The sequence below is a fragment of the Trachypithecus francoisi genome, unplaced genomic scaffold (assembly GCF_009764315.1).
Source record: "Trachypithecus francoisi isolate TF-2019V2 unplaced genomic scaffold, Tfra_2.0 Lachesis_group7, whole genome shotgun sequence".
Taxonomy (NCBI): domain Eukaryota; kingdom Metazoa; phylum Chordata; class Mammalia; order Primates; family Cercopithecidae; genus Trachypithecus; species Trachypithecus francoisi.
This window is the reverse complement of record NW_022681472.1, coordinates 7,637,542-7,655,379: the sequence shown is the minus strand read 5'-3', so window position 1 is coordinate 7,655,379 and position 17,838 is coordinate 7,637,542. Positions and strand designations below refer to the sequence as shown.

The 17,838-nt window shown below is 42.8% G+C and overlaps 1 protein-coding gene across 4 annotated transcripts in view; it reads left to right on the top strand.

The window, feature by feature from the left end:
• Window positions 1-2,743: 2,743 nt before the first annotated feature.
• Window positions 2,744-17,838, top strand: part of ALKAL1 (ALK and LTK ligand 1) — a 28,243-nt gene continuing 13,148 nt past the window's right edge. Inside the window, exon 1 of one of the 4 annotated variants that reach the window (XR_004435509.1) lies at window positions 2,744-3,550. Coding sequence is in view for 3 of the 4 variants with exons in the window: in XM_033203645.1 (XP_033059536.1) it covers window positions 3,361-3,550 (190 nt within the window). In the remaining variant the exon portion in view is untranslated. The remainder of the gene's footprint in view (window positions 3,551-17,838) is intronic. The other 3 variants (XM_033203645.1, XM_033203644.1, XM_033203642.1) reach the window with 3 other exon arrangements.

The following is a 17,838-nucleotide window of genomic DNA, read 5'->3' as shown; positions in this document are numbered from 1 at the left end:
TTTCTCCATTCCTGTCCATAAGGCCCACCAGAAGCAATTTTCCTTCATCTGGCAAGGCCAGCAAAATACCTTTACTGTCCTACCTCAGGGATATATCGACTCTCTGGGTTTGTGTCATAATCTTATTCTTGTGATGGTTAATACTGAGTGTCAACTTGATTGGATTGAAGTATACAAAATATTGATCCTGGGTGTGTCTGTGAGGGTGTCGCCAAAAGAGATTAACATTTGAGTCAGTGGGCTGGGGAAGGCAGACCTACCCTTAATCTAGTGGGAACCATCTAATCAGCTGTCAGCGAATATAAAGCAGGCAGAAAAATGTGAAGAGGTGAGACTGGCCTAGCCTCCCAGCCTACATCTTTCTCCCATACTGGATGCTTCCTGCCCTCGGACATCGGATTCCAAAGTTCTTCAGTTCTGAGACTTGGACTGGGTCTCCTTGTTGCTCAAACTTGCAGACAGCCTGTTGTGGGATCTTGTGATTGTGTAAGTTAATACTTAATAAACTCCTATATATATGTGTGTAGGAGTTTATTAAGTATTTATATATATTATATATATATATATATCTCCTGTTAGTTCTGTCTAGAGAACCTCAAGTTTATATCACCAATATTACCAATATTTTGGGGAAGATATAGCAATGGATTTTTTCAATACTTGTGACTTTTCTGTTTTTAAAAATGTTTAAGAAAATCAACTTTATTAAATATGTGATTGTATTTTGAAATGTTTAATAGGGTTTGTTGGTGTTAAATAAGGAAACTTCACTTGTTTAATTTATTAGCTAAGTTGTAAAGAAAATAAGTGCCTTGAGTTTGAAGGCTTAAAATAGCTTGTAACACTTACAGTTTAAAAAACTTTGGATTACTTTAAACGTTAGTTAGTAAGTACCCGTTTTTACACAGATAACCCCTCCTTAAACACTAAATAATAAATTAGCAAGTGTTACTGAGGGCATGTCGACATGAACACTTCAAGTTGCCTCTAAACAAATTAGCAAGAGACAAGGCAGGCAGCATTTAGTTGGGGCAGTTAGAAAAGTAGTCAAAGATATGCAATGAACAAAGAAGAAAAGCAAAGAGTGACTTAGCTATAGGCAACCAGTTTATTTACAATAAAAGCATTGTGTTGGCAAACTAGATCCCTGAAGCTAGATGCTCCACCAAGATGAGGATTTCGTGTATTTTACCCACTGTGGTGGCTCCGCTGTGTTTTCACTGCCTGCTCCACAGTGTGCATTCACATCATTTTTGTTGAATGAATAAAGGTGGGTTTCAAAGGACCACTTGCTTCAGAACTACCCAGAGTCCCTTAAAATGCAGATTTATGGGATTCTTCTGGGGGACTGCATCCTGAACCTGCATTTTTTTTACAGCCTCTCTTTCACATGATATACAGTCTGAGAACCACTGAAGTTCAACCTCTTAACTTTGCTAGAGAGAAGACTAAATGGTTTGCTCAGGGTCCTATGGCTAATGACAGCTGAAAGTAGACCCCTAACTGTCAGTCTCGAAAACTTCATTGCTTTGTTTATTTCCTCTAGCTTTCAACGTATAGGAAGAGGGAAATAATTCAGCTTTCAGGTTTTGCTGTCATTTGCTCCTGATAGATGGTTGATTTAAAAATCCATTTGTCATAGTTTCAGTATCACTTCTCCAGCATTATTTCATACTGCATTTCCCCATCGTTTTTGGACTAGTCCCTATTTTTTTATTTTCCAATACAGTTATTTTTGAACTGCCTGTCAATGTCTGTGAACTTCTAATGTTTTCTTATTTCACTTGAGTAGAACTGTGAGAACTCTTAACCTGTTTTTCTAGGAAGACTCTTCCGGGTCTCCGGTGGTGGAAGCCATTCTGTTACACCGCTGTATTTGCTTAGGAAATACCATATTCCTATGCAAGCTTGACAGTGAAACGAGTGGAAGAAGCAGTCTTCACCTGTGTAACAACTTCCTCAAAAGAGCTTCATCCAAAGGCACGATTTCACAGGGCTCCTGCAAAGCTTGCTTTGTTTCCCCAATTTCTTGGGCATGTCGGACATGCCAAACCTAGATGAACGATTTGAAGGAATTGAGGTCATTTTTTAGGATCTTGACCAACAAGATTTCTTTTTGTAGAGTAATGTAACATTGGGCAATCCCTAAGGAGTAATGGAGCCTCAGTTTCCTTAGTTATTCCTGCCCTCTTCCTTTCACCTGTTTGCACTTTGCATATTAGGAGATAATTAGTAGTCAATTGATTAGAGAGCAATTTCAACATTTTTCAATATACTTAATATAAAGCAATAAAGCAGGCGGCTGAAATAACAACAGCAGTTTACAGAGCGCGGTTTGGTCAGAGATGCTCACTTTATTTTAATCAGAACGACTGGCCTTAATTTCATTTTTTAACTTGTTAACACTAAAACTCTTTAGAAGAGTTCCCTAATTTAAAGAAAAATCCAGCCAGCTGCTTTCTTGGGCGCACTGGTCAACCCTGGCGATTTCACCTGCGGAAGCACTGAAACCTGCCACTCCCCGCAGGGAGGCCAGGGAAGCTGGGCGTGTGTCCCCAGTGCCCAGCCCCAGACCTCCTCCGCCCTCTTCTCCCCCACGCGGAAGAGAACGCGGTGCTGCGCCCAGGAGGGCAGGTCGGGCCTCCAGAGCTGGGGCAGGGGCGGCTGGCGTGACGGAGTGGCCATGGTTCCTGAGCTAGCAGGGGCTCGGCAGGTGAGCGCACCCTGCAACTTTGCGCCCAAGGCAGGGCGATCTCCGCTCATCCAGGCCGCACCCCGGCGCTGCTTTTTTCCGTCCCGACCTAGGCACCGCGGGTTCTACTGACCCCGCCAACTAGGGGAATCCGTGACGGACCCCGAGGCTTGAGGGGTGGGGGCGGCGGGAGACGGAGCCCAGGGAGAACCGCCGGGGCGACGCGGCGGGTACCCTACTGGGTCCTCCCAGGGACAGCGACCAGTGATCGAGCCTAGGGTCCGGGTCCAAGGCAGGCGTTGCGTAGGGAGCCCTGAGACCCCCTGAGTCCGAGGTTGGTGTCCGCCTGGGCAGGCTGCGCGGACTTCCGAGGGTCCTGCGCGCTGGGACACGCCCTCATCCTGGGGGACGACCCGGTGGCCCCAGGCACCGCCTCCCGTTCCCGCCCCGCGCCCAGCAGCGCTTAGGCTTCGGCACACTGGGGGCAGAGTTTCAGTGCAGTTCCAGCCGACCCCTGGGACGCAGACAAGAGCAGGCACGCGGTGAGGACTGCGGCCGGCCGCGTAGCCGCGCTCTGGTCCAGCTGGCCATCTCTTGGGCTGCGCACCCTCCGGAACTGCGTCAGGATCCTCCACCAGCCTCCCACTCTCATCTGCCGGCTTGCGAACATGTGGCCCCTCAAGCCCGGCGCCCCGCTGTCCGCACTCCTCCTGCTGGCGCTGGCTTTGTCCCCTCCTGGAGCCCACGGGAGGCCGCGGGGGCGCAGGGGAGCGTACCTCACGGGTGAGGAGCCCAAGCCATTACTTTTCCTCCCCGCGGCCGGGGCTGGCCGGACTCCCAGCGGCTCCCGGAGCGCAGGTACGATGTCCCCGTCCCGCCCCATCCTTTGCCCTGCGCCTGGGGCTCCGTGGATTCCCCCTAGGGCGAGGCACTCGCTTTGGGAAGCTTGAGATTAGTACAGCAGAGAACAGAGCATCTCTGCAGATCCCCAGCTCTCAGAAAGAGGTCGTAAGCGTATTAGATTTACCACGGTTGAGAGTTAAGTAAAGAAATCCGGTTGGCAATGGGACCAGCCTTCTATGTCCCCTCCCAGGTGTGGGAGGCCTTTTTGGAAATAAACTGGTAAAGCAGCCCAAAGATACGAGTTTCAGTCCCACCGGCCTAGGGGTGGTGGACAGGTTAGGTCCTTGTCAGCGCCTCATTTCTGGGTCTTCCGGGGTTTTGAGAATTAACTAAGATTGCTGTCCGTAGACACCTGACGGGTGTCAGGAATGCCCAGTTCCCTTCCCCTTCACGCTGGCCGCAGCGAGTGGCTGAGGATGCGCCAATTTCAGCAGGCGGCAGCTTCTGTTACTGGAACCTTTCCTAGATCATTTTAGAAGGGCCCAAGACGCAGACGGCTGCTCCCAAATCAACTTTGGACAAGTCAGGTTCCTGCTACTTTGATGCCCAAGGGGAGTGGAAGGAATGAGGGAGGAAAAAGTCAAGCTCTAGAGGGTCATGAGACACCCACAGGCAGAGAAGAGGTCGTGTGAATGCAGGGAAAACGGAAAAGACCCTGGAAAAGGAGGTCCGAGGGGGCGGCCTGGCATTTGAGGCAGCGCTGAAGGGAGGAGGGCAGGACACGCAGGGAAGGAAGATGAGGACAGAAGCGAGAAGCTCCTCACCCGTTTCTGTTCACACTCAGCAACAGTAAAGCAAGGTGAAGCTGCCGGCGAGGCTGGGACAGAAGGGCCCCTCTGCAGGGACATTTGGTGGCCTCCAAATGAAGAGGAGAGGGCCTAGGGTGGCCTGGGGATGGCCCGCAGCTAGTGGCTGGCCGTGGGAGCACAGCTCCTGATCGCTTCTCCTCAGGCTTCATGGCTAAGAAAGCAAACAATGGCTTCTTAGTATCATTTTTTCCACAGTAGTTGTGATATAAATATATACTTATTCACTCCACAAACTTTCTTCGAGTTCCTGTCTGTCACCATGCAGAGGGCGGAGGCCACCCAGAGGAGCAGACAGCAATGTCTGCGCTCTCCTGCACACTTGGGTGTGGAGGGTGGGGCTGGTGCACACCTGCACTGAGTGAGCAGGGTGTCCTGCCCCGGGGAGGGGATGGAGAAGATGGGAAGCTGAGGTGGGCTGCCCAGCTGGTGTGTGGACAACCCGGGCAGAGCCTCTCAGTCCAGCCGGCCACTGGGGAGCCCCCAGGAGGGGGAGGGCACAGGGTCAGTGTCCGCAGCACGGCCATGCAGCAATGGTGCACACGGATCATGCACTTTAACTTAAAATTATTGGTAGCCTGAAATATTTATCTCAGAGAATAAAATGTGACCTTGGAATGTGAAAAGTCTGGAAGAAAGGCTCTCAAAGTACAGAAACATCGAGGGCACACATTCATTCAGACCTGTTTCATTCAACAGATCTTTTCTCTTTGATTCAGACAGTGAAGACTTACTGAAGTGAGTTACGAGGGATAAAACAATATTTTATTTATTTCGCTCTTGTCACCCAGGCTGGAGTGCAGTGGCGTGATCTTGGCTCACTGCAACCTCTGCCTCCCAGGTTCAAGCCATTCTCCTGCCTCAGCCTCCCAAGTATTACAGGTGGACCACCACACCCGGCTAATTTTTATTTTTATTTTTTTGTAGTTTTAGTAGAGAAGGGATTTCACGATGTTGCGCTAGGCTGGTCTCGAACTCCTGACCTCAGGTGATCTGCCCGCCTCAGCCTCCCAAAGTGCTGGAATTACAGGCTTGAGCCACTGTGCCTGGCCAAAAATATTTTATTAAAAGTTAAAAGTGGCAACCATCTGAAGTTTTAAACAACAATATAGTCAGACAGAAAGTGCCCTGTGGGCACCCTCAAAGACATTGCTTTCTGTGACTGTAGTTGTCTAATTTTTTGATTGCTATACTACATTCACAAGGGGAGAAAAGGGTGGCTCATAACATCCGTATCTGAGTCCGGGAATGGAGTACTTGCACGTGGATCAGGGACAAACAAGGACATGAGATTATAGAGGACAAGGGCCTATCTGGATGTTCTCAAGGGGTGCACTCAGCAGGTGGCAGGGGTTATCGTTCATTCAGGAGGAAAATGTCTCGCAGGTCCAGGAGATCAAGGACTCTCATCCCTGTCAGATGTGCCTGGAATGACGGCTCCATATTTCTGTAGTGGCGTAATAAGCACCATCGCCCAGATCTAATGTACCTGTTCTAGGTTCAGAAATCTTTGCTGCCCCTGCAGTTGCGCTGTCTGCCTTTTTCTGTAGGCCTGGCAACTTCCCTAAGTGCAGATGTGAGCTGGAGGTGGGGGGATCATTTCCAGGGAGGGGGAGTAGTAACTAGGAAACCTGGCAGGAGGGGCCAGACAGCATGCCATGAGGATTGCAGAGAGTGGGGGACTGGAGGAGATGTGTTAGGTTCCCAGGAACACTCCTGATTCACCATCCTTGGTCCTCCTTCCTTCTTACAGCCCACTTGTTCATGCATGTATCCGTCCTGTCATTTAGCCATTTAACACACAGCTGAGGTCGCTGCGATGCGCAACATTGTTGACAATTGTGCTTGAGGAGCACAGTTCAGTTCGTAATTCCTGCCTCCGATGTCTCTCGAATCTGGGTCTTCCTTCTTAGTGTCCTTCCCACCACTCTAGTTCAGACCCTCTTGAGAGCTTTATGGTGACCTTCTAGATCATCTCCAACTCTATTAGTGCCCCTGACAGTTTGTCCTATTGAGATAAGAATTCCCAGTAACCTTCACTCCTGCTGTCTCATTCCTGTTCCCTCCTCCCTTTGTCTTTGGTCACTGCGCCACCAGCAGAATGGCACAAACAAGGGACCATACCTCAAACTCTGCCAAAGGAAAGAAACATCAGAGCACTCACCCACTGAAAGAAAAACAGAGTCAGAAGGCTGAGAACAGGGCTGTGGTGGGAGTAGAGAGGAGGTTCAGAGTTTTTGACAGAAACGAAATTGGCTTGAGGTGTGAGAGGTAGCAGTGTAAGGGGACTGTTAGCAAGTATTGATGTATATGACGTTTCCTTTGCTACCTCTGCCTTTTCAAGGTATTTCATGTTTACCTTATTTCTACAGGCTTTCTGGGGTCAGATTTGTGTTGTTGTGGTTGCTGTTGCTGTGTTAATATAAAACCTCGCTGACGTGGAGCTTAAGGAGAGCATGTGAAGGAGTTCTGATGAGGTTATGCTGAACAATGGCAAATGAACGTGCTTAATAAGTAGCATGGGGCTGGTCTCTTCCCGGTCATAAATCTGCTGTGGCTTCTCTTGATTTTCCAAGAAGGTCCTAGCTTCCTTTGAAAGAAAGGCAGATATATACTATATATATGTAGTAGAGACAGGGTTTTGCCATGTTGGCCAGGCTTCTCTTGAACTCCTGACCTCAAGTGATCCACCTGCCTCGGCCTCCCAAAGTGCTGGGATTACAGGCCCCATTATGAACATTTTATACTTCTTCTTCTTCTTCTTCTTCTTTTTTTTTTTTTTTGAGACAGTCTCACTCTGGTTGCCCAGGCTGGAGTGAAATGGTTCGATCTCAGCTCACTACAGCCTCGACTTCCCACCTTAGCCTCACAAGTAGCTGGGACTACAGGCACATGCCACCACACCCAGTAATTTTTTGTGTGTTTTTAGTAGAGATGGGTTTTGCTACATTGCCCAGGCTGGTCTCAAACTCCCAACCTCAAGTGATCTGCAGTCCTTGGCCTTCCAGAGTGCTAGAATTACAGGCGTGAGCTATACTTCTGTTAATATTTTACAATCTGAATATATGAGTCTTCAACTTTACTTAACTTCTACAGAATCCATAATTACTATTCATCTTATGTATGTGTCTACTCACGCTTGGTAGGCTCTGTTTTCTCTGTAAACATAAGGCAAGTTATATAAGCCAACTGTTAAAAAAAAGTCTTATCTTTATTACGCAGTGGTTACATGTGAGAAAACAGGAAAACAAAAACACCAAAAAATTGAAATCCCAAAAGGTGATTATTTCTGGCTGATAGTTTTGTAAAAGGTTTATCGACAGTATCAGATTGGCTGTTGGTCATTTCCATGAGACAGAAAACACTGGTTCCAGGCTTGCTGTGGAATTGGGAAGGAGTGGATCTCTGAGTTCCAGGTGCCTTGTCTGCACCACAGGGAAGACCCCATCATGAGTCTTCTCGTGAAGATGTAACAACAGGGGAGATATGTGGAGCACCTGACCAGGCTCCTGGCCTAGGAGCTGCAAGCAGGCGGCTTCTTACTCTCTCCAAGCACCACCTAGGCATCAGCCATGGTGAACCTGAAAAGACGGATATCATCATGACTGCCTCAGAGCTTGGTTGTGTTTGCTTATAGGAGATTTTCTGTCGCCAGCAGATATGCCTGATGCTAAGATAGAAAAAACAACAAGTTACACGTTGGGTTTGGAATACTATCTGTTTGTGTAACTTTTTCTTATAACTATCTTTTGTGATTTCTAACAGATTTGAAAACAAAGTCTCCAATAGATTTAAAAACAAAGTAGGGCAGGGGTCATACTCTGAACTTTAAGTCAAAAGAATAAAAATTAATTACTACATTAAAGAATTACTCATTACTACTGTATTAATTGATGAACTGTTAAAATAGCCACACCTTAAAGAATTCTTTATAGATACAGCAAAAATAAAAGATACTTCACAAGAAAGAAAGGAAATGTAACACATAGGTTAGGTTATGTGGACAATGAGCAATAAACTTGCTTATCTCATTTTTTGATGAATTAAATTTTGGTTCAGTTGTATTATGTATCATTCGTGTTGAGAGCTTTATCCATCCAGTCTTCTAAACCCACATATATTCCATTCTTAGGAAAAATATTTCTTATGAGTGCTTATTCTATTTTACTATCTAATCCAATATTTTACATTACTTTGGTAAAATCTTTAACATATGGTAATCAGGTAGTAATTACACATTTCAAAAACATTCACAATAAGGTATTTTGAAATACACTGCAAAACTCTTGCTGCATAAAGAATTTCATTGCCTCATCTAGGAAACAACACGCTGTCTTTAGAAAAAGTTAGTTTAAAATTGTTATGGAAGATTAGAAGGAGAGATAAAAGCTTTCTTGTAGCCAATTTTTGCATCATTTCCAGCGTATATAAAGTATATATGACTAGATCACCATTCCATGCAGGATCTACCACCAAGCTTGTGTTAAAATATACCTGGGAATTGTTTTAATCAGAGATAGTGAGACACAGATGCCTAGAAATGACTATCATGAAGGAAGAAGTTTGTCTTCATGTGTCCCTAAAGACAGGAGCACAGCGAACCACACAAGGCCACAGGGGAAGCACCAGGGCGGGTCATGAGGAAGGAGGAACGGGGAAAAAGTGGGCAAGAGGTTGTACGGTGATTTCCCCAGGAAAACCAAGGCATGGCAGGGTAAGCGGGCTTAGGATTGGCTGGTTTGAATGATTTCAGTGGGGTCTGGCACTAAGGGCTGCCGCTAGTCGTCGGGTACCTGGCCCTGGAGTGATTAGGGTGGAGGAATGTTGGCCCAGAGTTAGAGAGCCCAGTAGAAGAAGTGGTGAAGGTGTGGGTTTTGCATTGGCTGCTTTGTAAATGAAAGGTGAGCTTGCACTGTTTCTTTACCTTGTCCTTTAAATTTATATATGAATTATCTGCTGACTATCTCAGCTACAGAATCTCGATCTTGACCCTTTCCTACCTAAACTTGTGTCCTGTCTCTGTGAGTTTACTCTCTCTAGGAACAGCTACCCTGGGAGGGCATTCTCTCCAGGGTCAGCAAGGCCCCAAGATGTCAAAGCACTGGAAATACAGAAAATAAAAATTCATGGTTAATACAGCTCACAGGGCAAAATCCGATATCCTCTGCCAGCTTCATCTGTGTTCCAACTCTCCATCGCCTCTTCCTGCCCATGATCCTACCTGGACTCCAGTTGACTCCAGTGGGCATTTGTCGGCCTTTATCTTACTTGGTCTGCTGGATGCTTTGCTGCAGTTGACCGGTCTCTTCCTCTTTAAATGATTCCTGATTCCACAGTTATTCTGGCTTTGTTCTCTTCTTCTCTGACCATTCCTTCTTTCTCTCTCCAAGCATTTCTTCCTCAGCCTTTAAGTGTTTGTGTACCCCAAGGTTCCATGCTTATCAATGGATTTTTCACAAAATCCATGGAAGATTCCAAAAGGTATCTTCTTGCTTTTTCTTTACCTTGTCCTTTAAATGCGTGTATTCATTATCTGCTGAATATCTCAGCTACAGAATCTCAAACTTGACCCTTTTCTACCTAAACCTGTGTTCTGCCTTCAAACTTGCTCTCTGTCCTTTATTTCTGGTCAAAGTAAAGGCAAGTTTTTTATTGTTAGAGATTGTGTTTCTAGGGTGGTTAATTTATTGCTGGATTAACAGCCCTCTGGAGTTTCCCAGTCGCTTAGTTTGTTGATAAGTCTTCTCACTGCCTAATCCAAGAACATTATTAGGGCTAGATCCTGTGATTTCTGCAAGTACTAATCTACTGTCATTTGGTTGTCTTTCCTAATAACTGATTACACATAAAAATCTTATCACTTTGTGAAATGTGGTACATCTATTTGTTTTTGAAATGTTTTAGCATTTTTTTTTTTTTTTTTTGTGACAGAGCTTCACTCTTGTTGCCCAGGCTGGAGTGCAATGGTGCGATCTCGGCTCACCACAACCTCCACCTCCCGGGTTCAAGTGATTCCCCTGCCTCAGCGTCCCAAGTAGCTGGGATTACAGGCATGTGCCACCATGCCCAGCTAATTTTTGTATTTTTAGTGGAGACGGTGTTTTTCCATGTTGGTCAGGCTAGTTTTGAACTCCTGACCTCAGGTGATCTGCCCACCTCGGCCTCCCAAAGTGCTAGGATTATAGGCATGAGCCACCGCACCTGGCCCTGTTTTAGCATTTTTATAAGAATCTCGTTTATCTTTTTAAGTGTCTATGGAAATGATCATTTTAAATCTGGAAGAGGGATTAAGTAGATTAAACTAGAAACTGAATACATCATTTTCATGAGATCAGTCTTCAGATGAAATTGCTAAAATTTAAATTAAACATGAATTGTTCTGTGGTTTACAACAAGAAAATAGTCTCCTTTATAACATGATTTTGTATTTTTTCAAGTTTTCTGGGCTCATTTAATATTCTGTCCTTTTGTGAATATGCAATCTAATGGTAGAATTTTATCATAATATTGCATAATATAAGAGGACTTCAAAGGGACTTTAGAGATTATTTAGTTTGTCTACCTGAATTTATAAAAAAAAAACCCAAGGCGTGTTTGGAGGTCTGGCTGGACACAGAACTTTACTTTTGCTGAGAAAGCAAAGCGTGACAGTCCAGTCCTAAGAAAGGACATAGGACACGGTTGAGTATAGAGTCTGATTTGATATGACTATGTGTTTGAAGTCAGATCATTTAAAATAAATTTTAGGCAGTTCTTATAATCAGTGAAATGTTACAGATGCTGCATCATCTTTTTTTTTTTTTTTTTTTTTAGAGATGGAGTGTCACTCTGTGGGCAGTGGCACGATCAGAGCTCACTGCAGCTTCTAACTCCTGGGCTCAAGGGATCTTTCTGCCTCAGCCTCCCAAGTAGCTTGGACCACAGCCATGCACCACCATGCTCAGCTAATTTTAAAAGTTTTTGTAGAGATAGAGTCTCACTATGTTGTACAGGCTGGTCTCGAACTTCTGGCTTCAAGTGATTTTTCCACCTTGGCTTCCCAAAGTGTTGGGATGACATTGCACCCAGCTCCCAAAACATATCCTATTAAGCACCGTAGTCCAATTTTAGAAATAATTTAAACACCAGATGTATAAAAAGGTGCTCACTTACACCATATGCATTTTTCCTTGCTCTGCCAGCTTTGAGGGACTAGAAGCAAGCACACTCTAGTCACCAGGAGTGCACCAAATGCCCTGGTCTTGGTTTCTGATGCCATTCTCCAGTAAAAGAACCAGGGTTCATTGGGGAAATTCCTAAAACCAAGACTAGGATGGAAAATAATAAGAAATGAGCCTAGAGTATCTGGTAATGCCAGAAAGTTTTTAAAAGTGATAAAAAATACAAAGCAATAAAAATAACAACAGAAACTTACCAATGACAGAGTCAAAGGAACACAGGAGCCAACTAAAACATTTCGTAATGGCCAGAGCCAGAACCATCTGAGATACAAAATAAAGAAAGTAGTATTAGATTATAACACAAACTATAAATTATTCATCAGTCATTGCTTATGTAAATAAATGACTGAGTAAATAAATAACTGGAGGAGAAGAGACAAACTTCTCATGCAGAAGAATTCTAAATAATGCATGTAGATACTATGTTCTCAAAGAAGGGACCCATAACTCCCCTGTCCTCAAGTGTGGGCTGAGCATAGTGACCTTCTGAGAAGTACAGTGTGGGGCAGGGGAGGGGAGCGGGGAAGGAATAGCTTTGCAGTAAGAATCCTGACACACAAGGACTCAGCCAGCAGGTCAAGGTCAACATCAGCAAAAGTAAATTATGCTAAAAGTGGGCACTCTTCACAGGATGTGATGAAAATGGCATTTTCCCTTGGTGGTCTTCCTCCCTAAAACCCATAATCTCAGTTTAATTACAAGGAAAACATCAGGCAAATCTCAAATGAGGGACATTCTATAACATACCTGACCAAGACTCCTCCAAATGCTCAAAGTTATCAAAACAGGGAAATTTTGAGAGACTGTCACAGCCAAGAGGCGCTTAAGGAGACATAATGACTAAGTGTAATGTGGAATCCTGGGACAAAAAAAGGACATCAAGGAAAAGTGAAGGAAATCTGAAAGGAGTGTGGACTTTAGTGAGTAAGAATGTATCAGTATTGGCTCACTAATTGCAAGAAATGTGCCATACTAATATAATGTTAATTAGGGCAGGGCATATGGGAATGCTTTGTATTACGTCATTTTTCTGTGCATCTAAAATTGCTCAATAATAAAAGACTTATTTTAAAAATTTTATCTCACTCTTGAAGGTGGTTGACATCTTCCAAAACATTGGGTTTTAGTTTTAGGATGTAAATACTGCCTTTTAAAGCTATCTGTCACAGAAAGAATAATTATTAATAAATAATAATTTATTTTTTTCAAAAGCTACTTAGAAAATAAGAAAAAAAATCTAAATAACACTACTACAAAAACTTTAAGTAATATAAATAACCTGGAGTGAGTAATGTTTTAAAAATATTTCTGGTGGGGCCAAGTGGCTCACACCTGAAATCTCAACTCGTTGGGAGGCTGAGGCAGGAGGATCTCTTGAGGCCAGGAGTTCAGGACCAGCTTGGGCAACAAAGTAAGACCCCTTCTCTACAAAAAGTTAAAAAAAAAAAGAATTAACCAGGCATGGTGGCATGCCTGTAGTCCCAGCTACTTGGGAGGCTGAGGCAGGAGGATTGCTTAAGCCCAGCAGTTTGAAGCTGCAGTGAGCTATGATTGTACCACTGCACTCCAGCTGTGGTGACAGGGCAAGACTCTGTCTCTAAAAAAATAAAAATAAAAATACATATTTTCTATTTTCAGAAGTTTTTCAGTCAGGATATTCTTTGTAGGTGGGTCTTTACAACTCGCATTGGCTAAATGGACTAGCTGATTTCTTTCACAGGAGGTTGTAATAAAACCTCACATTACAGAATATATTTATTTATGTAAAAGTTATTCCCCATTGAAATTTTGTAAATAAGTCATGTTTTTTGATGTCTTGGTTAAATCATTTTAAAAAAATTTTGAGCAAATTATTGTGAAAATAGTTCACTTTTATAATGAAAATAATTAATTTCAATTTATTTGTTTAGTGAATTCAGATTTCATACATTAGGAGTCTAATTGTGTTCCCGTTCCCCAAAATACATTGCGGATCTAGTTCCCCAGTGCCTCAGAGTATGGACTTATTGGGAAATAGGGTCATTGCAGATGTAATTAGTTATGATGAGGTCATACTGGAGTAGAATCGGCCCCTTTTCAGTATAACTGATGTCTTAGTAAGATGGTGGCCATGGGAAGACAGAGAGACACAGGAGAACTCCATGTGACAATGAAGGCAGAGATTGGAGTGGAGCATCGACAAGCCAAAGAATGCCAAGAATCGCCAGCAGCCCCCAGAGCTGGAACAGGCAAGGAAGGATCCTTCCCTCCAAACTTCAGAGAAAGCATGGCCCTGCCCACATCTTGATTTCAGACTTCTTGCCTCCAGAACTGTGAGATAGTAAGTCTCTGTTGATATAAGCCGTCCCATTTGTAGAATTTTGTTATGGTGGCCCTAGGAAACAAATACACAGTATATGGTCTTTTCTGAAGGCAGAATCCATCTGTACTTATTCCATATGTAAAGTTTGAGAAAGTGCTTGCAACTACTCAACTCTGTCTCTGCAGCTCAAAAGCGCCACACAAAATTACACCAATGGGAGTCTATCCAACATACTGTGTTCTAGTAAAATAAAAGTCTGACTCTGTAAATCTGGGCTTGGTTTGCATTTCTAACAAGCTCCCAGAAGATGCTGACACTGCTAGTCTGTAGAACATAGCAAAAACTTAGAAGATAATAAGCAACCAATTTGAGTTTACTTTTATATCCTCTGCGTAATTTGCAGCCTAAGTGGCATGTAGGTCTCATTAAACCACCTGGCTAATGTGTGTGTCAAAAAGAGAGTTACACACATACATCCCTCTATTTAAGTATCTTAAACTGTAATAGAAGAAGCATGATATAAAAACATGTATTTACAAATATTTATACATTTACAAGTACATACTGGTACAGATGTTATGTAACTACATAAGGAAAGAAGAAGGCACACATTTTATGGCAGTTTATTTTTAAATGCTTTTAATTTAGTATTTTTATGTATTTATTTATTTTTGAGATGGAGTCTCACTCTGTCACCCAGGCTGGAGTGCAGTGGTGCGACCTGGGCTCACTGCAACCTCCGCCTCCCTGGTTCAAGCGATTATCCTGCCTCGGCCTCTCAAGTAGCTGGGATTGCATATGCCACCATGCTCGACTAATTTTTGTACTTTTAATAGAGAAGGGATTTCGCCATGTTGGCCAGGCTGGTCTTAAACTCCTGACCTCAAGTGATCCACCTGCTTCAGCCTCCCAAAGTGCTGAGATTACAGACGTGAGCCATCGTGCCTGGCCAATTTAGTATTTAAAAAAAAATATTTCTTGAACATATTTAAAAGTCAGCTTTAATATATTTAAAAGGTTATACTAGAGTCGGCCCTTTTTCAGTACAACTGGTATTGTTAATAAGATGACAGCCATGGGAAGATACAGAGACACAGGAGAACTTCATGTGACGATGAAGGCAGAGGTTGAAGTAGCTTTTTCTACTATTGTATATTTAACATAGTATAGCTTTTTCTGCTATATATTTTAAAAATTTGAATTTATCATATTGAAATTAAATTTGAATTTTTCTCCAAAAGCAGTTCTCATCTATAATTCTCTCAGTACTGCTGTAATAAAGGTAATCGTTCTTATTTTTGAAATGGGAATGAGTTATACAGTGATTAGATTGATTAGTAATGAGATTGGTAGTGTCTTGTCTTTAAAATAAATAACTAAAAGAACTGTACAGCAAACATTTTGATTTAAGTACCTAATGTAATGCTAGATTGAAACGTAAAGTAATGTTCCATAGTACCTCACAAAGGACTAAGGATCAATTAACAAGGCTTGTCAACAGTAAGTCATAGCAGAACAAATTATCTTTATGGAAGACAGTCAAATTATATGCAGGTAGAAGCAAACAATAAACATCTTCAATTATTTTGTTTTCTGGTTGTACTGCTTTTTTTTTATTATTTCACATGATCATGGCTCATTTTTAAACAAGAATATAAGAATAAGAGATAAGTATGCCAACATATATATGTACATATGTATGCAAATCTATTTCTTTAAAAGATTTTGTAAACTTACAATTGAGGAGCGCAGCAGATGGCAACTGTTTTAGTAATAAAAACTAGAAACTTTTACAAATTGGATGAATGAGATAGTCATTTATTCAAATTTTTCCAAGATAATGATCATGCATTACCTAGAGACCTGTTTGATTTTAACCCTCCCAAATAATGTAATCTTTCATATAATCGTAGTTATATACCACAAAAATGAAGCATACATTTTATTTTGTTTTTTAATTGACAAATAATGGGTACATAGTGATGTTTCAATATATATAATGCACAGTGATCTGATCAGGGTCATTAGCATATCCATCTCAAACAATTGTCATTTCTTTGTGTTGGGAGCGTTCAATATCCTCCTTCTAGCTACTTGAAATTATATGGTGTATTATGGTTTACTGTAGTCATCCTACAGTGCTGTAGAACACTAGCACTCCTTCCTCCCATCTAGTTGTCATTTGAAGCTTACATTTGATTTTCTTTTTTCTTTTTTTTTTTCCTTTTGAGACGGAGTCTTACTCTTGTCGCCCAGGCTGGAGTGCGCAATCTCCGCTCACTGCGACCTCTGCCTCCCAGGTTCAAGCGATTCCCCGCCTCAGCCTCCTGAGTAGCTGGGATTACAGGGGTGTGCCACTGTGCCTGGCTAATTTTTTTGTATTTTTAGTGGAGATGGGGTTTCACCGTGTTGACCAGGCTGGTCTCGAGCTCCTGCCCTCAGGCAATCTGTCCACCTCGGCTTCCCAAAGTGCCGAGATTACAGGCATAAGCCACCACATCCAGCCTGAAGTTACATTTCAGACTTGTGCTGTCCAACACCATATCCACGAGCTATGAGGCTACTGAGCACTTGTCATGTGGCTGGTCCAAACTGAGATGTGCTGAATGTGCAAAATACACCCTGGATTTTGAAAACTTAGTGCAAAAAAAGTAAAATATCTCATTAGTAATTAATATCGTTGATAACAAGTTGAAATGGTAACACTTTGGCTATACTCGGTTAAAATAAATTATTTTTTTTTAAATTTTAATTCTAATTTTAACTTTAGAAATGAGGTCTCACTATGCTGCCTGGGCTGGTCTCAAACTCCTGGGCCCAAGCAACCCTCCAGCTTCATCCTCCCAAAGTCCTGGGATGACAGGTGTGAGCTGCTGTGACTGGCCAAATGATTAAATTAATTGACACATTTCTTTTTACTTTTTAAATGTGGCTATTAAACATTTAGAATTACATGTGTGGCTCCCATTTATCTCATCATAGATGCTACTCTCTTAGAACATTTTCCATCAGAGAGAAATCAACTAGTTTCGTTGTTTAGGGGGAGTTTTCTTTTTATTTAGTTTTTAAAATTAATTAATTAATTTATTTATTTATTTTGAGATGGAGTCTTGCTCTGTCACCCAGGCTGGAGTGCAATGGTGTGATCTTGGCTCACTGCAACCTCCACCTCCCAGGTTCAAGTGATTCTCCTGCTTCAGCCTTCTGAGTAGCTGGGATTACTGGCACATGCTATCATGCCTGGCTAATTTTTTTGTATTTTTAATGGAGATGGGGTTTCACTGTGTTGGTCAGGCTGGTCTCGAACTCCTGACCTCAGGTGATCCACCTGCCTCAACCTCCCAAAGTGCTGGAATTATGGGCGTGAACCACTATGCTCGGCCTAGGGTAATTTTCTTATATTCAGTTGTTTATTTAATATTTTGTGGATCAAAACTATTGGGTGCATCTAGTCACTAAATGCAAATTCATTCTCAATTAGTTTTTATTGAAGAATTAATACAGATTTATATTCAAAAAAGTTTAAAGTAATAAAAAGGGTGTGCATGGAAAAGCATCTCTTCTCTCCACTCCTAGAATTCTGTTCCCTGGCACCTCCCACCATTTTAGTTTGTTTTTATACAAATAGGAGTGTGTTGCAGAGCAGGGATTGGCAAACTTTCTTTAGAAAGGGCCACACAGTCAATATTTTGGGCTTTGTGAGTGTTAGATAATTGGTGCTGCAAAGAAAAGCATGGAGACAAAAGATCTCTCAGCAAGGCAATCTTTACTATCTACAGAAAGGGTGCCCCTCACAGATGGAACAATGGTGAGAGCACACCTGAACAAAGGAAAAGCAGACATATTTATCCCTTACGCATTGGGGTCGTCCTTACTGCTGTGTCCTGCATCCATTGGCTGGAGCTGGACCTCACA